This window comes from Ovis canadensis, chromosome 18 (genome assembly GCF_042477335.2).
Source record: "Ovis canadensis isolate MfBH-ARS-UI-01 breed Bighorn chromosome 18, ARS-UI_OviCan_v2, whole genome shotgun sequence".
Lineage (NCBI taxonomy): Eukaryota > Metazoa > Chordata > Mammalia > Artiodactyla > Bovidae > Ovis > Ovis canadensis.
Window position 1 is genome coordinate 34,860,818 of NC_091262.1, and position 23,319 is coordinate 34,884,136.

The following is a 23,319-nucleotide window of genomic DNA, read 5'->3' on the forward strand; positions in this document are numbered from 1 at the left end:
TGGATGTGACATTCAGAGATGCCCATTTTTGTTCTTCTTAACAACTGTAGTTAACTGAGATGCCCCATCTGTTAGCATCTTCCTCGTGACTCTGCTGGCCTACAGTAGATTCATTTTATGAGATCTTCCCAGGAGGCCTACAGTCCTCTTCATGAAAACTTTCGTACAAATAGCTGGCTTTGCTGTAAAGCCCCGTGGGTGCCACATCAGGGTACTCCCCTGAAAGAGGGAGAAGATGGAACAATCACGGGACGATCTTTGCCTGTACGATTCACCAGCTTATCAGCTGTCACTGTGTCACGCTCTGGACCAACAAGGCTATGGAGGTCCAAATTAATGCCCCCCGCTCCCTCCATGGCTGGCAGAAAATGATGTGCCTCCCAAAAGAGGATGTAAGCTCTGGTATAAAACCAAAGCCAGGGGTAGCATCCCCAGGTCCAACAGGATAACCTGAATTAACACCCACCTTGGGGGAACACTTTAACCAAGTTCAAATTGAAAAGGGAAACATCTCAACCTCGGATATGAAAAGCTAATATGAGATGGAAAGGCAAGAGGGATAGAAGATAAAACAACAGCAACAGGGTCTTCCCTGGTGGTTCAGTGGGTAAGAATCCACCTGCTAATGCAGGGGACACAGGTTCAGTCCCAGGTCCAGGAAGATCCCACATGCCATGGGGCAAATAAGCCCATGTGCCACAGCTACTGAGCCTGGGCTCCACAAGAGAAACCACCGCAACGAGAGGCTGACACACTGCGACAAAGAGTAGCCCCCACTCTCCACAACTAGAGAAAAGCCCACGTGGCAATAAAGACCCAGTGCAGGCAAAAATAAATACATAATTTTAAAAAGTCACTATATATATGTGTGCGTGTGTGTATATAAAACAACAGCAACAAGGGAAATATGCATCACAAAGTAGCACTCAGTTAAACACTGAGTTGGCCAAGAAATTCATGCAGACCTTTTCTATAAGATCTCACGGAAAGATCAAGCAAGGCTTTACTGGCCCTCTTCTGTTGCTGAGAGATGGACCCCAGACCCATTCTTTCACCTTGTAGTGGTTAATGGCCGTTTCTGCCCATCTGTTCCCAATGACTTGAAGGGGTCAAGGGGTGGACTGTGTCAGGAGATGCTGGGATAGTCATGGCAAGTAAGTTGGGGGCAAGGAACTTTGGCCTTTCAGGTGTTTGGAGTATTTCCTTACCCTGTGAACACCCAGACTTGCTGTAGATGTGCTGAAAGGGCACTCTGTCCTCAGTCTAGGGAGGGTCCCCTTCTAGGAAAAGTGAATAAGAGTTACAAGTAGAGGGTATCAATGTCTAAGATAGTTCTTCAGTTTTGGTGTTTTGCTCTGTGTCATCAGAATGCATACATACTTTCTAATTGAGAATATTCCTACTAGGACTATAGGAACCCCAGCTTTCAATGCCCCAAATGAGAAAAGAAACATCACATTCAATGTCCCTTTTGCTAACTTCCCAGAGAGAGAGAGACACGCAGGTTTAGGAAAGGTATGACATGGTTCTGCTTATGAACTTAGCTAAGGAAAAGCCTCTGGTTTTTAGCCACCATTTGGACACATGAATCGATGCGATGAAAGAGACTTCATTGGCGAAGACCCAAGAAGTGTGGGTAAAACTGGGAGAAGAACATAAGGGGGTTGTTGTACCCCTTCCGAAGACGTCGGCATACAGCTCTGAATGTCTCACCCCTTATAAAAATATCCTCTGCGTTATGTCAGAGCCTGGAGAGGAGAAGGGATTCTCTACCAGTTTGACCAAAAAAACCTTCTGAAATAGGAGTGGCCCCAGAGAACTGAAGCTAGAAACAGGGAAGGGCTTGCCTCTGACGAAGGGGACAGGGATGGGAGAGATAGAGCAGCCTCATCATTATAAATCTTTCCAAGTGCTTCTGTTTTGTTTTGGTTGGAATAAAGAGCCTCTTGATGAAAGTGAAAGAGGAGAGTGAAAAAGTTGGCTTAAAACTGAACATTCAGAAAACTAAGATCATGGCATCTGGTCCCCCCACTTCATGGAAAATAGATGGGGAAATAATGGAAACAACGAGAGACTTTATTTTGGGGGGCTCCAAAATCACTGCAGATGGTGACTGCAGCCATAAAATTAAAAGACGCTTGCTCCTTGGAAGAAAAGCTATGACCAACCTAGACAGCACATTAAAAAGCAGAGACATTATTACTTTACCAAAAAAGGCCCATCTAGTCAAAGCTATGGTTTTTCCAGTAGTCATGTATGGATGTGAGAGTTGGACTATAAAGAAAGCTGAGCACCAAAGAACTGATGTTTTTGAACTGTGATGTTGGAGAAGACTCTTGAGAGTCCCTTGGACTGCAAGAAGATCAAACCAGTCAATGCTAAGGAAATCAGTCCTGAATATTCATTGGAAGGACTGAAGCTGAAGCTCCATTACTTTGGCCACCTGGTGTGAAGAACTGACTCATTGGAAAAGACCCTGATGCTGGGAAAGATTGAAGGTGGGAGGAGAAGGGGACAACAGAGGATGAGATGGTTGGATGGCATCACCGACTCAATGGACATGAGTCTGAGTAAGCTCTGGGAGTTGGTGATGGACAGGGAGGCCTGGCGTGCTGCACTCCACGGGGTGGCAAAGAGTCAGACACGACTGAGCGACTAACTGAACTGAACTGATACACACACACACACACACACACACACATATGTGTGTGTGCGTGTGTGCTCAGTCACTTCAGTTGTCCAATTCTTTGTGACCCCCTGGACTGTAGCCCACCAGGCTCCTCTGTCCATGGGATTTTCCAAGCAAGAATAATGGAGTGGGCTGCCATGCCCTCCTCCAGGGGATCTTCCTGTCCCAGGGATCAAACTGCATCTCTTTTGCCTCCTGCATTGGCAGGTGGGTTCTTTACTGCTAGAAATATATATTCCTTGCCTCCCCCTGCCCTGGACGCAGCACCCCAGCCCTGCTCAGTCGCTGGCCTCACTCTGCCTCCCCAGTGAGATCATCTCCTCAGGAAGCAAGCCACAGAAGGTCAAGTGACACGTGGAGGTCACACAGCTGGATGGGTGCAGCCAGGACCCAAAGGTCCTCCAGCTCTTGTTCTTTCCCTGGGGATTCATTTTGACCCACCCAGCCTCCCAGCTGCCCCAGCTGGGGCTCTCAGCCAAGTTCTACGTGGAAAGAGAACTGGGCTTCAGGGGAGCCAGGATCACTGTGGGCTGCCCCTCCTTCAGGGTGGGAGCAGGGGAGCAGTACAGGGTCTCCTGACCTGGAGGAGGAGAGCAGTGTGTCCAGACAGCTCTGAGATGGGACCTGCGGCAGTGACGACACCTACCAGCTCAATGGTGCCAGCCTGTCTGCCAGACAGCTCACCTGCATCAACTCATTTAATCCCTGTCAATATTTTTTTTATGAGAAAGGCATTCTTACCCACTCCCACTGTTTTACAAATGAGGAAACAAGCTAACTTGTAGAGCCAGGACTGAATCTAGCTCTTTGGGCTCTAAGCTCCCGGTTCGTTAAATATAGGAGCCAGTTGCCAGTTCCTTCTTCAGGGGATCTTCCCGACCCAGGGATTGAACCAGGGTCTCCTGCTTTGCAGGAGGTCCAGGGAAGCCCCATTTCAAGAGGCACAGCCTATTAAGTCCTTGTTGGAGAAGTCAGGCCACACAGAGATGTCAAGGTTCTAGGGCAAAGTGTAGGCAATGTTTCGAAACAGTTTGGGTTACTCCTAGATGTGTCGTGTCTCCTGGCTTCTCTCTGGGCACCGAGAGAAACCAAGCAAGGAAGGGAGGGGAGGAGACGGAGGAGGACGTGGGGAGGGGAGAGACGAGGCGAGGGACAGAGAGGTTAGAAGGGGCAGAGGCAGAGAAGCAGGTACAGTCCAGTTTGCCCTTTGCTGGGGCTTGATGAGCCCCCGCCTCCCCACAGAGCAGCTGCAAGCCCATCCCTGTGGAGGCTGCCCAGGGTGCCACGTCTTCTCCTTGGATAAACCAGAAGTATGCCACAAGCATTTAGTTTATGATCAAGGCAGTACATGAGCCCCCAACAGAGTGAGCAGGGCGCAGTGTGGATCTCTACCCAAAAGACCAAACTGCAAAAAAAAAAAAAAGCTGGTAGAGTATGAGCCTCTTTTGTAAAACGAGTAACATAAAAGAGTATCCACTTCCAAAAAAAATCTAGAGAAAAATTCCATAATGAGCTTAGATTAAAGGCTCAGATTAGAGGGACTTTTAACTTTCTGCATTCTGTGTGTTTCTATAATGTTTAAATGTTCAATGATGCATGTGTAACTTTGGTAATCAAAGTGGCCAAAAAAAGGTTGTTAAGAGAAGAGGTACCCCTACCCTTCATCCATCATGGTCCCCCAGATTTCCAAAACAACCAGCCTGTGCTGGTAATTCCCTCTCTGTGTTACCAGGAAGTGTTTATGCATCACAAAGGATTCTGTCACATGTGTGTGTGATTAATTATTAAAGAGGTGTTGTCAGTCCTGTCAGATAAGTTTAATATTTAGTTACAGGATTGAAACATTAAAGGGTTTGTCCATCGACTCTGCATGCTGTTGCTTAGGTATCAGTTAAAAAGCAGTGAAACAAAGAGGCAAACTACGTGATTTTGTTTTCAAGACCTCTTAGACCTGAAACACTTTTACTGTTTGTGGTACTACACTGCTTTCCTTATCTTCAAGCTCAGGAAAATAGGTTGCTGTTATAATTACTGATGCAGTGAGAAAAGGGAGACTGGGAAAAATACAGAATGAAAGATAAAATACAGGATCCAGAAAACTGAGAACCCCTGATGACAGGTGGAAAAGGAGGCCCCAGGAGGGGACATGGGAGAGTGACAGTAATAAAGGTGGGCTTCCTGGGAGAGGTGGGCCTGTTTGGGAGAAGTGGAGTGGAGAGGAGGGCATCATAGACGAGGAAGGCAGATTTACTCATTAGGCAGGAGCTCTAAGGGCCAGGTCCAGATGGGGCCCACTTGCCCCATTTCCTCTTTTCCCTGAGAGAGGGTCAAGTCCCTGCCCTGGCTGTGGCCCAGGGTTCTAGAGTTGGTGCTGGACACAGCCAGGTGGGAGGCCCAGCCTCCTTCAACTCTGGACTCTGCCCAGGGATTTCCAGTGAAATGAGAGGACCGGCCAAAGCCCAAGCAGGTTGGATCCAGCCCATCTCCGTGGAAACACGCACTTCCGTCTGTCCCCCAGAGAGACTTGTTGACCACAAATATGTGAGTAGGGAGCAGAGCTTGCCCCCCTCTGTGCAGCTGTGTGTCTGTGTTTGCATGTGTGCGTGGGTGGCTGGGCTTTCCCAGCCTCTGCCTGTGTGTGTACTTCCCTACATGGCCCTGGGGCTCCTGTGTGCACCTGTGTGTGGCCCTGTGTGCTTGCCCTCGGGTATGTGAGATTAGTCAGGCTGGCATTTGGACAGGGTTGGGTACTACCCAAAAGGGAGAAAAAGAGAGGGGGCAGAAGTGGAGAGAGAGAGGGTGTTAGTTAGGGCTCTCATTTATAGATGAGTTTAGGCCACAAACTGAGCTTCAGCACCCCCTAAAAAAAAAAAGAAAGAAGAAAAAAAGGATTATATTGGCTCTTGTAATTGAAAAGTCCAGGGGGGAGTACTGATTTCAGATACAGTTGTATTCAGGGACTTGAATGATGTCTTTAGGATATTTCTGTCTTTCAGAGATGGGAGCACATAATACAATGAAAATATCACATAATAGCAATGAAAATATCACTCGATAGCAATGGTTTTAACCTGTTGTAGGGAGTCGGACACGACTGAGCGACTTCACTTTCACTTTTCACTTTCACGATTAGAGAAGGAAATGGCAACCCACTCCAGTGTTCTTGCCTGGAGAATCCCAAGGACGGGGGAGCCTGGTGGGCTGCCGTTTGTGGGGTCGCATAGAGTCAGACACGACTGAAGCGACTTAGCAGCAGCAGCAGGGAGTGATGAAAGCTAGGGCCAGTCTTCAGAAAAATGCCTCTATATCAGACACATACACATGCTATACAGAATTCCTCCCTTTCCTTCTCTGTGAAGTGGGTGGAACTTGCCCAGTTTCTGCCTGACTTCCCAGACTGACAAGGAGTTGCCCCTCACAGGTTCAGGAGAGCAGGAAGGGGCCCTTCCTCTGTCCCTGGGGACCCTGACACAATGAGGGCTGAGCTCTGGGATGGGACAGGCTGTGCCAGGTCTTGCCTGGCCTGCCCTTTCAGCTCTGGGCCCTGACTTTGTCTTTCAGCTGCAAGATCTGGCACATGGAGGACGACACACCAAGAGGAAGAGAGTCCATCTCTCTTGCCTCAGTGGCCAACGGTTTGGACAACAGGGGTGCTGAGCTGTTGGAAAGTCTGGTCTGTCCCCTCCCCCATCCTGGTTTGCCCCCCACCCCCACTTGGTGGGAGGGTCCTTTGTTCACCATCTTCCTCCCACCCCTATCTCCTCCTCACCTCTCTGCTTGAACACTTGGGAACTGCCCCTCCCCACCCCGCCCCGCAGGGTTTTGACCTCCCCTCCCCACCCCCTGCACAGAGCAGTCTCCATCATCACTCAGGAAACATCCCTGCACACCCACCAAGAGCCAGTACTGCCTGTCCTCGTTTGAAAGGTCAGGGAATGGCTCCACCAGGAAGTGACATTTGAGCTGTGATCTAAAACATAAGGAGAAGCCTCACGAAGAGGGCATGGGGGAATCTCTGGGGAAGCCCCAGCCTCTGAGGAGCCAGCAATCTTGTTCTGGCTCTGGAATGGCCGGGTTGAGGTCCACCACCTAGTACTTTGGAGCCTAGCCTGACACCCTCTTCCTTCCCTACCTCCTGTTGAAAGTGTAAGTGTTAACCACTCACTCTTGTCTGACTCTGCGGTCCCATAGACTGTAGCCAGCCAGATTCTTCTGTCTATAGAATTCGCCAGGCAAGATAGTGGAGTGGGTAGCCATTCCCTTCTCCAGGGGATCTTCCCGACCCAGGGATCAAACCCTGGTCTCTTGCATTGCAGGGAAAATTCTTTATCATCTGAGCCTACCTTCTGTTACCAAGTCCAGGCTTCCTCTGCTTGCTGCACACAGTCCAATGAATCCGAGAGACAAAGGATTGAGGCATGGGAAAGACTTTACTCAGGGAGCTGAGAAAATGGTGGGCTAGCTCCTCAAAATAACCATCTTATGGGGTCTGGATGCCAGGTTCTTTTATAGGTCAGAGATGCGAGGAGGTGAGGAAGCCAAGAAAAAAAGCCATTAATCTCGCAAACATTTCCTAGAATGGCAAGCCTCAGGCTGGGGATGGGTTAATTTCTTCCTTCCTGCCATCCACAGGTAAACAGGGTCCTGAACAAAGGCACTTTAGTTTAGCAGTTAAGCAGAGGGGCAAGGTCCCCTGAGGCGGGCCACTGTATATGATTATAATTTAAAAAGCAATGAAAAGCAAGTCAAAGAAACAGTTCCATCGTAGGGTCAGAATTGGCTGCTTCTCTGCAACACTGACCTCCCCCCCCCGCGCCCCCCCCACCACCCCCCCCACGCCCCCCACGCTCCAACACAGACCACGAGCTCCCTGAGGGCAGAATCAGTCTAGCACAGAGCACAGGACACAGTAGGTACTCGGGGCACACGCTTTGGAATTAAGCTCCCTCTGGTTGTTCCCTGTGCCTAGCCCCTGCCCCAGTGTACTCCTGAGGTGCCCGTGGGCACACTGGTGGCAGCCTGGGTCTTTCCACACTCCAGGCTCTCCTCCATAGTTCTCCCTTGAGGCGGGAGGCACACTCTGCTCCTTCTCTGGTGGCTTTAGGAGGAAGGCCGAGACCCTGGCAGCAACTCAAGCCCTTCGGAAGTTGGGAACAGCTGGAGCAAGGCTGGCCCGGAGCCCTCCTCGGGATGGTAGGTGGCCTCCGGGAGGGACATGGGCTGGCTGGCTTGGGGAGAAGGCCCCTCTGGGGAGCAGAGGTGGGGAATCTGGCCCCCTGATGGGGAGGGGGCTCCCTGAACCTTTGTTGAGGGAAGGAATGAACGTGTTTTAGAAACAAGTGAGTTCTGCTGGCCTCTGCCTCAGAGGTGAGCCAGGCCAGAGTTTCCCAACCTGCTTTGAAGCAAGTTCCCATTGGGAACCTCAGTTTATACTGGGGGGCTGCTCTGGTTGAAGCTGGAAGGGGGCCCTGTACCAACCTGGCCCCCTGTCAACTCCCCACCTGCTTTCTACCCCATCCGGCTCTGGGGCACCTCAGGGAATCCTGATGCTTAGTTTGAAACCCCCTGGACTGGCCCAGGCCCCTTGTTTCATATGGGGAGGCTGAAGCCCAGGGAAGGAGAGAAACAGGCCCAGGTCACACGGGCAGCAAATGGAGCCTAGGGCTCGGCCAACTGACACCGAGGCCTACTGCAGGGTCCTCACTGGCCAGATCCTGAGCTGATGAGAACATGATGCCAAAAACACGGCCTGTGTTTGCTGGTGCCAAATCGAATCTCAGAGACAGAGTTTTGAGGGAAGCAGAAATGAGTAGCTTGGTTGCTTTGCCAGCCAAAGGGGTACATAGCCAGCTCGTGCCCTCAAAACTGTGTGTCCCCACCCAGGTGGATTTGGTGAGGAGTTTTATAGCAATGGTTCTGTTGGAGCCACGCGTTCCAGGAAACAAACTCTCTCAGAAGGACAATGCAGATAGTGGGGTGCAGTTTATTACACTGGCGGGCCCAAGGCAGAGTCTCCTCTTAGCCAAGGACCCCGACCAGCATTTGTGAAAATCTTTTATACCCCATATGTACGTGTCTGAACCCACCACTCCAAATTCCTTGAGACTTACATAAACCAAGGAAAAGACAATCCCAATAACCCCATCATTCACGTGCTATGTGCTCATGTGCTCAAACCGTCAAACAATTAGCCGATAATCAATAAACCCGAGGTTACACTCCAATAGATACAGAAAAATTTATGGCCTGTCTGGAGGAATGGGTGATTAGTGTATGTTTTCTCTCAGGCGATGAGTAACCTAGATACGATCTTCAAGGTTCCCCTGCCTGGAGGGGGTCTTATCCTTCTGTTGTTGTTTTCATAGGCACTAAACACAGAGTTCAGAGTCCAGGGGAAAGGTGGCTGAGCATGATCAGCATGAACAGGCCTAAGATGGAGTCAGGCCTATGAATTCCTTCTTCAGCTCGAGGGTGGGGTGCTGACAAGACTAGGGTGTGTGCGGGGCCTGCAGGCCTCTAGTCAAGTCTCAAGTGACGTCTTGATGAACTTCTCTGGTGTCTTTAATCTGGCCTCCGGTGGTCTTTTCTGGAATGAAGAATGCTGACATTTTCCATTGGTTGGGTTTTACTTAGGTAAAAAGCTCAAAAATATCTTTATGTGTGTTCCTAGAGGCTGAACCAGGACCTAACCCAAGGCCGCATTATTGTTTCTTGGCTGCTCTGCCCTTGTCTCTGCCTCCACTCCCTTCCCTGATTAGCAACTGCTTTAATCTGCCCTTTGGGACTCAAGGAAGATCGTGGATGCTGGAAGGTTTCTGAGCCCAGGAGCCCCATAGCATCCTGCAGTTTTCAAGCATGGAACGGGCCACAGTCTGTCTGTCTGTCTGCCTTAGGGTGAGACTGAAGAAAAATGCCTCACTTAGGAGGTGGGGAGATAGTGAAGGACAGGGAAGCCTGGTGTGCTACAGTCTGCGGGGTTGCAAAGAGGCGAACATGACTGAGCAACTGAGTAGCAATAAGAGGTGAGAGGTGGGGACAGAGAGAGGAGACTTTCCTTTAAAAAGTGGTGACTGAATGAGTGTGAGTGAGCATCTTCTATATGCTCAGGCTGGGGGACCCCAGAGGCTATTCAGGTCCCCAGGGACCTATTCAGTCTTTCCTCTGGGGACAGTCAAGTGACCAAGTGGCCAGACAAGAACTGGCATTTGCTCCAGGTGCAGAAGGCAGTGGGGGTGCCAAATGGCTGCCGGTGGGCTGTTGATACCTCCCTCTTTCTGGGAGGAGCTGTTACTCAGAGGATAAGTTTCCACAGGTATAATAAGTGCAGAGCTGGGTATCTCCGAATGTGGCTCCTTGCACCTCAGACAGGTGGAAATGGGACAGGGCATGCGAGGCAGCCATGGTGGTTGGTGCATTGCTATACATGGGTGAGGTTCTTCCTTATTGTCTCAGTTCATTCTTTCCCAAGCCCTGGAGCCTGGAGCATCACTGTGGTAGTTAGTGGTGCTGCTCCAGGCCGAGGAGCAGCTGGTATGGACAGACAGAGGCTGGAAGCAGTGAAGGGCTGAATCATGTCCAACTCTTTGCCACCCCGTGGGCTGCAGCATGCCAGGCTTCCCTGTCCTTCACCATCTCCCAGAGTTTGCTCAAACTCATGTCCATTGAGTCGGTGATGCTGACCAACCTTCTCATCCTCTGTTGTCCCCTTCTCCTGCCTTCAATCTTTCCCAGCATCAGGGTCTTTTCCAATTAGTCACTCTTCAAATCAGGTGGCCAAAGTAACAGAGTTTCAGCTTCAGCATTAGTCTTTCCAATGAATATTTGGGATTGATTTCCTTTAGGATTGACTGGTTTGATCTCCTTGCAGTCCAAGTGACTCTCAAGAGTCTTTTCCAGCACCACAATTCGAAAGCATCAATTCTGCAGCGCTCAACCTTCACTATGGTCCAACTCTCACAACCATACGTGACTACTGGAAAAAACCATAGTATTGGCTATATGGACCTTTGTTGGCAAAATGATGTTTCTGCTTTCGAATACAGTATCTAAGTCTGTCATAGCTTTTCTTCCAAGGAGCAAGCGTCTTTCAGGTTCATGGCTACAGTCAAGTCATTCTAAGTTCCCTCTGGGCTGGGGTTGACCTTTGGCCCTGTGGGATGTCAAGGCCAGTGTTGCCATTTTACTGGGGATGAAGCTGAGTGGCTTCTGCCTGGAAGTGTTGAGGATCCCCACAGGTGTGGGGGTCTGGTGGGGGAGCCTCTCTTAGACCCTGCTGGTCTTCTCCACAGGAGAAGGAGGCTGCAACCAGCCCCGAGAGTGAGACACTTCTGCAGGGAGCATGCACAGATGTTCCGGTGGATCTGCATAGGCCTGCTCTGCACTGGTGAGCTCTGGGCCCAGCCCCTTCCAGGGAGATAGTCACTCCTGCCTAGCCCCCTGCCCCCACCACCCAGGTTTCAGCCACCTCCAACCCAGCTATCCATGTCTCAGGGCAGGGTCATTCACTTACCCAACAACTTGACAAAGGTTTTGAGCACCAACTCAGGGCCAGCTCTTGTTCTAGAAGCTGGGATATATGAATTAAGCCAGACGAGATCTTATTCTCAATGTAACTCTCTGATCAGTTAGGGAGAGGGGAACATATATTTCCACATAATTCAGAGGGCCATCTGGGAGCACTAGGGAAGGATTGTCGGGGTGGTTGGGGGGTCTTCCAGGAGGAGATAACATTCTGGTCTCACAGAAAGTGAAAGTCGCTCAGTCGTGCCTGACTCTTTGCAACCCCATGGACCATACAGTCCATGGAATTCTCCAGGCCAGAATACTGGAGTGGGTAGCCTTTCCCTTCTCCAGGGGACAACCCAGGGATTGAACCTAGGTCTCCCGCATTGCAGGCGGATTCTTTACCAGCTGAGCCACAAGGGAAGCCGGGGGTGAATAGCAATTAGCCAGGTAAAAGGGGAAGGAAGAGGAGTGAGGAGGTAGAGAGACACATGAGCAAAGGTGGAAACCTGCAGCATGTGGGCAGGCAGCTGATAAAGAGTCGAGTGGCTGGAAGATAAAGTTCTAGACCAGGAGTGCTAGAAGAGGAGGCTGGAGGGATGAGAAGGGGCCAAGTATTGGGAAAGGGGGTTGGAGAGACTTGGATTTTACTCGCAAGGCCAGAGAGAGCCATCGAAGGATTTAAACAGGGAAGTGGCAAGCTTGGATTCACATTGTGGAAACCCAGAGGAGGCACGCAGGAAAGACGGGAAAAGGGACAATTGAGAGCCACTATACACGTGGGAGAAGACGCAGGGGTGGAGGATGGAGGGGGTGGATCTGAGAAATCCTCAGGAAGCCACACCAGTCAGAACTGGGAGCTGATCTCCGTGCAGGACAAACGGGGCCCTGGAATCCAGGAGTTTTGCTTGGGCCATGGGGTGAGTGCCCAGAGCCAGGGACCACAGGTGGAGGAGGGAATCTCCGCTGGGAGGGTGATGACGAGTTCTTTTGGACAATGAGTGGAAGGAACTGCTGCCAGGCCATCCAGAAGAGGCTTCCCAGCGGTGCTTGGAGAATGAATTGAGAGTTGGCTCATGGATGGAAATGTGGAGACTGGTCACACAGAAAGAGGTAGAGAAGATTAGGGGCCCGGAGACAGCCTGAGAAGGTGTGCAGGTGGGGCCAGCAAGCACAGGGCCAGGAGCCAAGGGTTGCCAGAGGGAGGGAAAGATGGCCAGCATCTCTGCAGTGAGACCAGCAGGACAAGGCTGGAGCAGTGCCTGTGGACTTCAGGGACAAGGAGATCATGGCGACTTAGGGCAGAGGTGCGGGAGCTGGATTGGAGAACAGGAGGAGAGGCAGTGTAGACAGTACGTCTACACAGCTCTTCTGAGAAATTTTTTAATGAGAACTGGGTGGGAATACGCATTTATTTATTCATTCACTTTTGGCTGTGATAGGTTTTCGTTGCTGCGCATAGGCTTTTTCTCGCTGCGGTGAGTGGGGGCTACTCTTCATTGCTGTGCGGGAGCTTCTCATTGTGGTGGCTTCTCTTCTTGTGAATCACAGGCTTGAGGTGTGTGGGCTTCAGTAGTTGTGGCCCAGGGGCTCATTAGTTGTGGCTCAACAGCCCTAGAGCAGAAGTTCTGTAGTTTCCGTGCACAGGATTAGCTGCTCCGCAGCATGTGAGATATTCCCAGATCATTGGCAGGCTGATTCTTATCCACTGCGCCACCAGGGAAATCCTAGACAGGGATATTAATAGAAGGGTGTGGCGGTTTCAAGGAAGAGCGTGTGTTTGACTCGCTTTCTGAACTGAGGCAGGGAGTTTGGGGAAAGAAGGGCAGAAGTGAGGTGGCAGAGGTGACCAGCGGAGCAAGGTTCCCTGGGCACAGGGAAGCAGGGTTCCGGGGCCCAGGCAAGGGCACGTCTTCACGGCTGCAGGCTTGCCTCGGCGTGGAAGGTGGGAAATAAAAGGGGAGGTGGTGTGGTTGCCCAGACCTTCGTGGGGGCTACACAGGGGAGAGGACGGAGCCATGACAGCAAGGGCCCCAGTCTTTGTGATTAAGTCAAAGTGGGGTCCCCTGCTGAGCTGGGGCTGGCTCGTGGCCCCGGCAGCTTCCTCCTGTGGATGTCGGAGGCGGGGAAGGCTTCCTGTGGCAGAAGCTGAGCAGGGCCTTCTGGTTCCCCTTGTGTCCACCTTCGCTCAGACCCAGGTTTGTTTCTCTCGAGGAAGTGGCCGGATTCCATCTAGCAAGTTGTGGAAACGGCCCTCCCCGTTCTACTTCCCCTCCTGTCTTGGCTGCCAGGAGCTCCCTTCCTTTCTCCGTGTTCGGGTGATTTTGATTTCCTCCAGCTCTCTGCTGCCTTTACTGTATCGTGTCTTCTATGATAAGGCTCATCACGGACTTTCTGAAGCAGGCACGGCACAAGCTCATGTTCTCAGCACTTGCTTTGATTTCGAGCAGTGGCCTCCTTGCCTTAGGCGGGCTTTCTCCACAGATGCCAAGATAACATTGGCGGCAGACTGACATGGAGGGCCTCGGTGTCCCGGGTCTCAGAAGAGTGTGCCTCTTGCCCATATTTCTGTATGTCTATGATGGGCATACCTCAGGTCATGTGCTCCTCCTGGGTCCTCCTCCTGTGAAGAAGATCAGGCTCTGCTGGACCACATGGGCTAAGAGTGTGTAGGGGCTCCCAAAAGGAACAAAGTCCCGTCACCAGAGATCACAGGGATCCTAGAAGGATGAGATACTTCTTAAGACGCTTTTCTGCCCTGTCCTGCCTGGAGGACCTGTCTACACAGCCCCATCTCCTACATGCTGTGCCAGTCCCTGCTGGCCGCAGACAGACCTGGATGGGTATCCCAGCCGATTTCCTCCCTGTGCGAATCAGTTTGCTTCTCATCTCTGGACAGGGATCACACAGTACCGACCCGGGGCTTGGTTGTGAGGAGTAATCCTGGCAGTGGTATAGAGCGCCGAGCTTGGCGCCTCTCTCCTGCCAGCTCCCCCTCCGCTGACCTCCCACAGCCCTGCACCTGCATCCCTCCCCTGCCCTGCAGAGCCTCACCTGTGTGCTTCTAGCTGACACCCGTACAGGTGTCCCCATCTTTCTGTGTGAGAGAAAGGTAACTTCATTTTCCATAACTCAAGTTATTTTCTATTTCAATTTCCTTGTTCCAAGTGAGGGGAGAAACTGAATTATCTGTCAGCGTGAAATATCCTTTATCCTTTTCCGCAGGAGACCCCATTGGGTACTTGGGTGTGTGCTGAGTTGCTCAGTCGTGTCCAACTCTTTGCAGCCCCATGGACTGTGGCCTACCAGGCTCCCCCGTCCCTGGGATTCTCCAGGCAAGAGTACTGGAGTGCGTTGCCATGCCCTTTGACCCAGGGATCAAAGCCACATCTCCTACAGCTCCTGCATTGCAAGCAGATTACTTGCTACTGAGCCACCAGGGAAGCCCTGCTGCGCTTCTACTACACAGCGACGGGGATCACCCACACACACACCTGTGCCCTCCCCTGTGAGTGTCCCTCCTGTTCCGGTCGCCGGTGCATCGAGCAGTGTTCCCTGTGTTCTTCTACTGCACAGCGACAGGGATCACCCACACACACACCTGTGCCCTCCCCTGTGAGTGTCCCTCCCGTTCTGGTCGCCGGCGCATTGAGCAGTGTTCCCTGTGCTGCACAGCGTGTCCCCGCTGGTTGTCTGTTTCAATCACATTATCAATACTACATATGTGTCAACCCCAGTCTCCCAATTCCATCCCGCCTCTTTCCCCTCAAGGGCCCTGGCTCTTGGAATCCATAAGCCAGGGGGAGATATTTCTCCTCTGCTCTCCACTATCATATTCCTTTCTTGAAGTAGAGCACAGATGGGCCTAGCTGCTCAAATGGAGAGAAGGGCAAAGAGGGAAAAGGAAATTCCAGGAAGAAAAATGATCATTGATTAATATTTAGAATGGGATCCTGGCACACAGAAGTCAATGCCTTTCTGGAGTAGCTGACTTACCCGTCTCTGTCCTCGGAACCTACCAAGGCTCTAGAATATGGCAGGCGTTCCACTGATGCTCAGCAGTTCATGCTGTCTCGTGTGTGTGTGTATGTGTGTCTGTGCGCGCGTGCGTGTGTGCGTGCTGTCACCCACTTGTCTCCAACTCGTTGTGACCCTAGCCCACCAGGACCCTCTGTCCATGTGATTATCCCAGCAAGAATACTGGAGTGGGTTGCCATTTCCTGCTCCAGGGGATCTTCCTGACCCAGGGATCGAACCCGGGTCTCCTGCGTCTCGTGCACTGGCAGGTGCATTCTTTACCACAGAGCCACCTGGGAAGCCTCATGCTACCTTACCGCCTCCTTCAACACCTCCCTCACATTGGGTCAGCACCTCAGAGTCTGCAAAGCCCATTCACACACGTTCTAAGCCGAGACGATTGTGCTCCTTACCAGAGAAGAACTAAGGCTCTGAGATCTCTGGCTGGGGTAGGTGGAGCTGAAGCTAGGGCAGCAGGGTCCCAGAGAGGCCAGTGTCGTTATCCACAATCCCTTCTCTGTTTCATCCTCCACCTACTCCCAGCATACACTGCCTTCCTGCTGGCCGCCTGCATCCTGAATTTCCAGAGGGCCCTGGCACTGTTCGTCCTCACCTGTGTGGTCCTCGTCTTCCTGGCCCACAGCCTGCTCAAGAGGCTGCTGGGGCCAACGCTGCTGAGGTGTGTCAAACCTCTAGGGCATCCCTGCCTGAAACTCTGGTTTAAGAGGTAAGTGAGTCCCCAGCAGGTATGGGGATGGGTGGGCACATGGGTGGAGGGCCTCTGAGTCAGCTCCTGTGTCACGGCCAGGGCTGGGTGAGGAGGACTTTGGTCTTTGTCCCAACTGAGGCTCCTGGGTTGTGGGGAGCCCACACACTTGCTTGCCTGTTGGGAGCCCTGGGGCAGGTCTTGCTGGGGAGCTGCAGAGGCAGCTTTGTGGTGTCTTTGTGGTATTTTGCCACTTCCCATCTGATTCTCTGCTCCAGTTACAGTACGTGGCTCTCACACCTGAGGACAGGAATCAACATTTTCCTAAATTCAGAGAACCCAGCCCATTCAAGCTGGGAGGGCCCATATCAGTGCTATGATCAGAGCACCCAGAGCCTTAGTGAGACGTCCAGCTGCTGGGGACCACCCCTGGAGTCTGATTCAGCAATCTGAATTGGGGTCCAGAAGTCAATATATTTTTTTCAACTTTTTAGATTATATTGGAGTATAGTTGATTAACAATGTTGTGATAGTTTCGAGTGTACAGCAAAGTGATTCAGTTTTACGTAAGCGAAAGTGAAAGTGAAATGGTAGTCACTCGGTGGTGTCTGACTCTTGGCAACTCCATGGACTGTAGCCCTCCAGGCAAGAATACTGGAGAGGGTTGCCATTTCTTTCTCCAGGGGATCTTCCCAACCTAGGGATCGAACCCAGGTCTCCTGTATTGCAGGCAAATTCTTTACCATTTCAACATGTGTCTGTTCTTTTTCAAATTCTTGTCCTATTAGTTAATATTTTTAGTTAGCCACAAGGGGATTCTGATGTAGCCGGCCACTTTCCTGAGCAACAGTTTGAGATCCTTTTGTTCTTTGTTTTGTTTTAAATATTTATTTATTTATTTATTTAGGCTGTGCCGGATCTTAGTTATGACATGTGGGATCTAGTTCCTCGATCAGGAATTGAACCTGAGCCCCCTGCATTGGAAGAAAGGAGCTTTAGTCACTGGACCACCAGGAGAAGTCCTTGGGTTACCGAAAGGTGTGGGGTCTGGCTGCTCGCTGCCCCAAAGCCAGTAAACAGGCCAGGTTGGTGGAAAGGAAAGTTTGCTTTATTTCAGATGCCAGCAACTTGAGGGCAGGACGAGGTGTTCAGGGACATCTGTCCAAAGGCTGACTTCCCCCCATGAGCAGCAGCGGGTGAGAGCTTTTATAGGCCAAGGGAGGGGGCTACATGCTGAAACAGCACAGTCATCTTGGACAGTCATCTTCAGATTAGTCATTGGTGGTCTGACCAGCATCATCTTGATTGTTTTAGGTATAGTTAATCTTCAGGTCCAGGGTCAGTTTCCTTCCATTTCTTTGAGGCCGGTTCTCGGAACTGTGGCAGCTTATGCCATTGGTATAGTCTGGTCATCATGTGGTTAACTTCTTCCACCTGGTTGGGGGTTAGTTTCAGTATCTGTAAGATTTCACAGTTCACAGATGGCTCAGAATATTATCTATGGCCCTTGAGAAGGAACTAAAGGTCCTTGGCTCTGCTTAATGACTACAGTATTGTTATTTGGTCTCCTCTGACTGTCTTCCTTTGTTTCTGAATTTCTCATTTCTCTGATTATTCTTTGCACAGACAAAAGGCAGGCAAAGGACCTGGGGGTCAGGGATCAAGGACCATAGGGTCCCACTCTGTCTCACCAGGATCCCCTGGTTTTTAAACTGGGTTCCTTAGAGCTCTGGAAACTCGGAGGTGCCAGAGGGCAGATGGGGGAGATTGGAGAGAGGAACATCAGACACCCCTCCTCCCAATTTCCATTTCCATCAGACAACTCTGTTTTATAAACAGGCTTGCAAAAAACATTTTAGCTGGGGAAAAAAAAATGTTTCTATGGCTTAAAAGAGGTACTCTTTTTGTGGATGAAGAAACTGATGCCCAAAGAATACCCAGTGACTAAGCCAGGCAGGTGCAAGGCACAGGGTGTTTCCCAAAGTAATATCTACATACCATAGCAAAGTGCTTTAAGTCAGCCTATAAACAAATTTTTCATTTTCTTTATAAATAGATTTGTTTTTACATTTGCCTTCTGTTTATTAAATAGATTTATAAGAGGATTTATTTTTATAGCCATCTTCTGTTTATGACAAATCACTGATACTGGGTTTTCACTTGAAATATTGTTATCAAGTTTCCTTTAAAAAAAATACATGCAGATAAAGGAGTTCCCTGGTGGTTAGGAGATGATGCTTTTCTTGTAATGGCAACGGGCTCAATCTCTGGTCAGGGAACTAAGATCCTACAAGCCATACAGCATAGCCCAAAAATAAAAGCAATCACAAGATACCATTTCCCATCTATTAGGATGGCTATAATGAAATAAGACAGATTATAGCAAGTGATGGCAAAGATGTGGAAAATTTTGAAACCCTCATATACTCCTAATAGAAATATAATATGATATGATGCAACTGCAATAGAAAACAGTCAGTTCCTCAAAATATTATCCATAGTGTTGCCATACCCAGCAATTCTACTTCTAGGTTATATCTGAGAGAAATTAAAACATATAACTGGACTTCCCTGGTGGTACAGTGGATAAGAAATTCTAAATTTGATGAAAATTATAAACCCAAGCATCAAGAAACTCTACAAACCAACAGCACAAGAAACATGAAGAAAATCACACAAAAGCACATCATAATCAAATCGCTTAAAAACATCAGTAAAGAGAAAAATCTTAAAAACAGCTAGAGAAAAAAAAACACATATGTTCCGAGGAACAAGATATGGATGATGCCAGATTTCTTCCCCAAAACAATACAAATGAGAAAACAGTGAAACTAAAAAACAGAAATGAAAACAAAGTGTGTCAATCTGGAATTCTTCACCAGTGAAATATCCTTTAAGAAAGGAGAAGTAGGACTTTTGCAGATATACAAAAGCTGAAAGAATCAGACATTAAAACCAGAGATGCTCTACAAGAAATGTTAAAGGACAGTCTTCAAACCGAAGGAAAATGATGCCAGATGAAAAGTTAGATCTAGATGAGGGAATCAAGAGTGTTGGAAGGGTAACTATGTAGGTGGATAAAATGACTTATTTTTCTTATTATTTAAATATCTCTAAAATCAACTTATAAAGCAAGAATAGAACAATGTATGGTTCAGTTCAGTTCAGTTTGTAAACATATAATAAGAAAGTAAACAACTGTAGCACAAAGGCTAGGAAGAGAAATGAAATTAGACTGCTGTAAGATTTTTATACTGCATTTAAAGTGATATAATATCACTTCAAAGTAGATTGTGATAAACGAAAGATATATACTATAAATGCTAAAGCTATCACTAAAATAACACAACAAAGAATTATAGCTAACAAGTAAAACAAGAGATAAAGAATAATTTTTAAACAGTTAATCTGAAAGAAGGTAGAGTGATAGGAAAAGAGGAACAAAGAACAAAGATGGGACAAATAGCAAGTAAATAGCAAGAGGGTAGCTCTAAGCCTTTCCCATACCAATACTCGCATTACAGGTGCAGACCAATAACTCTCATGAGCAAAGATGTAAAACTTATTTAAAAAATTTTAGAAAACCAAATACAATAATACACAAAGGTATAATATGTCATTAACAAGAAGGATTTCTCTCAGGAGTCCAAAGTTGGGTTTACGTTAAAAAAATCAATGTCATCGTATTAACAGACTATAAGAAGAAAAACAATATGATGATGCCTATAGATAAGAGAAAGCATTTGACAAAATTCAATATCCATTTCTGAAAAACAATTCTGAGCCAACTAGGAATATGAGGGAACTTCCTCAATCTGATAAAGACCACCTACAAAAAATCTGTGGTTAATCTCATACTTAACTGTGAAAGATTGAGTGCTTATCCAGTGAAATCAAGAACAATATAGGAATGTTCACTCTCACCATCTTTTTTTTTTTTTAATTTGGCTGTGCTGGGTCTTAGTTTCGGCACACGAAATCTCTAGCATGTGAGATTTAGTTCTCCAACCAGGGATTGAACCCTGGGCCCCTGCAGTGGGAGCATGAAGTCTTAGCCACTGGACCACCAGGGAAACCCCTGTTCTCACTAATTTTTTTCAACATTGCACTGGACTTTCTAGCTTGTATAACTGGGTAAGAAAAAGAAATAAAAGGCATAGAGATTAGAAAGGAAGGAAAGCAGTTTTTTTTCACAGACAAGATTGTCTACATAGAAAATCCTATGTGTTTGTGTGCTAAGTCACTTCAGTCGTGTCTCACTCTTTGTGAGCCCATGGACTGTAGCCCACCAGGCTCCTCTGTCCATGAGATTCTCCAGGCAAGAATCCTGGAGTGGGTTGACATGCCCTCCTCCAGGGGATCTTTGTGACCTAGGGATTGAACCCTCAATTCTTTTCCGGTATTGGCAGGCAGGTTCTTTACTACTAGCACCACCTGGGAAGCTTGAAAATTCTATGTTATCTACAAAAAGCTAGTATAACTATTAAGTGAGTTTAGCAAGATTGAAGGGTACAAGCTTAACATGCAAAATGCAATAGTACTTCCATATACTAACAACAAACAATCATAAATTAAAATCATAAATGTCATTTAGAATAGCATAAAACATATGAAATACTTAAGGATAAATCTGACAAAAGACCTCCAAACCTGTACATGGAAAACTAGGAAACATTGCTGAGAGAAATACATAATAAAAAGACTTAAGTAAACAGAGCAACACATCAAGTTCATGGATTGAGTGAATCAATATTATTAATACATCAATTCTCCTCAAGTTAATCTATAGATTCTAATAGTATCTCAATCAAAATTCTAGCAGGCTTTTGGGGTAGAAATAATAAGATGATTCCAAAATTCATATGCAAATGCAAAGAGCCTAGAATAGCCTAGACAATTTTGAAAAAGATGAACAAAGCTGATGCATTTCACTAACTGTCCTTAAAACTTATTATAAAGGTACAGTAATTAAGACAATGTGTTGTTGCCATCAAGACAGACAAATAGATCAATGAACAGAACAGAGTACAAAAATAGATCTATTATATAAAACCAGTTGATTTTTTGACAAGAGAGCTAAGGCAATTCAGTGAAGAAATAATAATCAGCTTGACAAATTCTGCCAGAACAATGGGATATCCATATGTAGAAGAAAGAAGAGAAGGACAAGGAAGAGGAGGAAGAGAGAGAAACAAACTTGATTCATTAAAAAATTGACTGAAAATAGATGATAAACCTAAATGTAAAGCCTGAAACTATATAACTACTGTAAGAAAACATAGCGGAAAAATCTTTGTGCCCTTCAGACTTAGAGAACTTAAGATTGCCAGGGGGAAGAGATAATTAGGGAGTTAGGGATGGACATGTACACATTGCTATATTTAAAATGGATAACCACCAATACAATATTGTAAAGTAATTAGCCTCCAATTAAAAGAAATAAATTTATATTAAAAAATAAAATGGATAACCAACAAAGACCTACTCTACAGCACAGAGAATTCTGCTCAATGTTATGTGTCAGCCTGGATGGCAGGAGAGTTTGGGGGAGAATGGATGCATGTATGTATATATATATATTGCTGAGTCACTCTGCTATGCACCTGAAACTATCATAACATTGTTAACCAGCTATATTCCTATATAAAATAAAAAGTTTTTTTAAAAAAGTTTAAAAATAAGAAAAATACAATTAAAACCTACAGCTGTAAGAATAAAAGAAAAAACCTTCCCTCCCAAAAAATAAACCTCCAAACATGCATTTAAGTTTTTATAACACCAGTTAACCTCAAGGATAACAGTAAGTAAAGAGGCATACAGGTGTCTCAGAGACAAGGCAGAAATTAGGCCAATGGAACTGGCATAATAGGAGTTTGGAAAACACACCAGAAATAAACAGTGAACTCTGGGGTTAGCTTGCCTGAGTTCAGGTCCTGGATCCTTCTCTTACCAGCTGGTGACTATGCATAGAACTAGTTAAGAGAACAGAATTGCTGCTAGAGTGCCTGGGTTGAATCTCGGCTTTGCTGCTTTCTAGACAGGTGGTCACAGGCAAATTAATTTTTACATCTCTAGGATGAGGACACAGAGAAGGCAATGGCATCCCACTCTACTACTCTTGCCTGGAAAATCCCATGGACGGAGGAGCCTGGTAGGCTGCAGTCTGTGGGGTCACAAAGAGTCGGATACGACTGAGCGACTTCACTTTCATATCCACTTTCATGCATTGGAGAAGGAAATGGCAACCCACTCCAGTGTTCTTGCCTGGAGAATCCCAGGGACGGGAGAGCCTGGTGGGCTGCAGTCTATGGGGTCTCACAGAGTCAGACACGACTGAAGCGACTTAGCAGCAGCAGCAGCAGGATGAGGACAATTCCTATAGGTCTCTCAGCACTCAGCATGGTTCCTGGCACATAGTAGGAGCGCAGTGAACGTCACCTGTGATTAGTAGTACCCAGGGAGTTGAAGGCTGGGTCAGGGTTAGACCCTGAACCTGGGCTCTTAAATTGTTAGGCTTCCTGCTGGACATTCAGGGCTTCCCTGGTGAATCAGATGGTGAAGAATCCACCTGTGATGTGGGAGACCCAGGTTCTTTCACTGGGTCGGGAAGATTCCCGGAGAAGGGAGTAGGTACCCAGTCCAATATTCTTGCCTGGAGAATCCCATGGACAGAGGAGCCTGGTGAGCTATAGTTCATAGGATTGCAAAGAACTGGACAGGACTGAGCTACTAATACAGGAAGACAGACAGACTGCTGGACAAGCAGATCCCAGCCCCATGGAGGGAGACATGGCTGTAAAAGTCACTTTCGGTCATTGGTCTCAGGTACTCAGCCCGGTATCCCTGATTGACACCACCACTTCTGAGCTTTAGGGGAGCAGAGCCCATGGCCCATGGCGCCGAGTTCCAGCCCACACAGACCCCACCTCACCCTGCAAGGCCAGAGGCTGGCTGAGCTGAGCATCACTGCAGCTATGAGGATTCTTGCTGTGTGCTTGACCCCATGCTAAGCGGAGTACCCACATCCTCTGATTTAGTTCTCTCAGCAATCTTGAGAACTGGAGGTGGGAGGGGTGTTTGACTTCATTTACCTGATGAGGAAACTAGACTCAGAGAGGCTAGGTGGTCTGTCAGAGGTCACACAGCACTCTCCCCCTTCTCCTGCACCAGCCCTGAGTACCCTTTACTGGGGCCCTGGGTGCTATTGTGTGGGGGTGGGGAGATGCTGACAGTAATGACTCTCTGCCCCTCCCTTCAGGGGTCTAGCCCTTGCTGCTTTGCTGGGCCTGGTTTTGTGGCTGGCTCTGGACACCTCTCAGCGGCCTGAGCAGCTGGTGTCCTTTGGCGGAATCTGCGTGTTCATTGGCCTGCTCTTTGCCCTCTCGAAGCATCACCGCGCAGTGAG

At 48.3% G+C, this 23,319-nt stretch overlaps 1 protein-coding gene across 4 annotated transcripts in view; it reads left to right on the top strand.

The window, feature by feature from the left end:
- Positions 1 to 3,706: 3,706 nt before the first annotated feature.
- SLC28A1 (solute carrier family 28 member 1) overlaps positions 3,707 to 23,319 on the top strand; it is an 80,189-nt gene continuing 60,576 nt past the window's right edge. For all 4 annotated transcript variants that reach the window (XM_069560386.1, XM_069560382.1, XM_069560388.1 and 1 more), the window contains exons 1-6: positions 3,707 to 5,230; positions 6,251 to 6,362; positions 7,794 to 7,882; positions 10,978 to 11,072; positions 15,752 to 15,935; positions 23,173 to 23,314. In XM_069560386.1, coding sequence (XP_069416487.1) covers positions 6,267 to 6,362; positions 7,794 to 7,882; positions 10,978 to 11,072; positions 15,752 to 15,935; positions 23,173 to 23,314 — 606 coding nt within the window. In that variant the 5' untranslated portion in view covers positions 3,707 to 5,230; positions 6,251 to 6,266. The remainder of the gene's footprint in view (positions 5,231 to 6,250; positions 6,363 to 7,793; positions 7,883 to 10,977; positions 11,073 to 15,751; positions 15,936 to 23,172; positions 23,315 to 23,319) is intronic.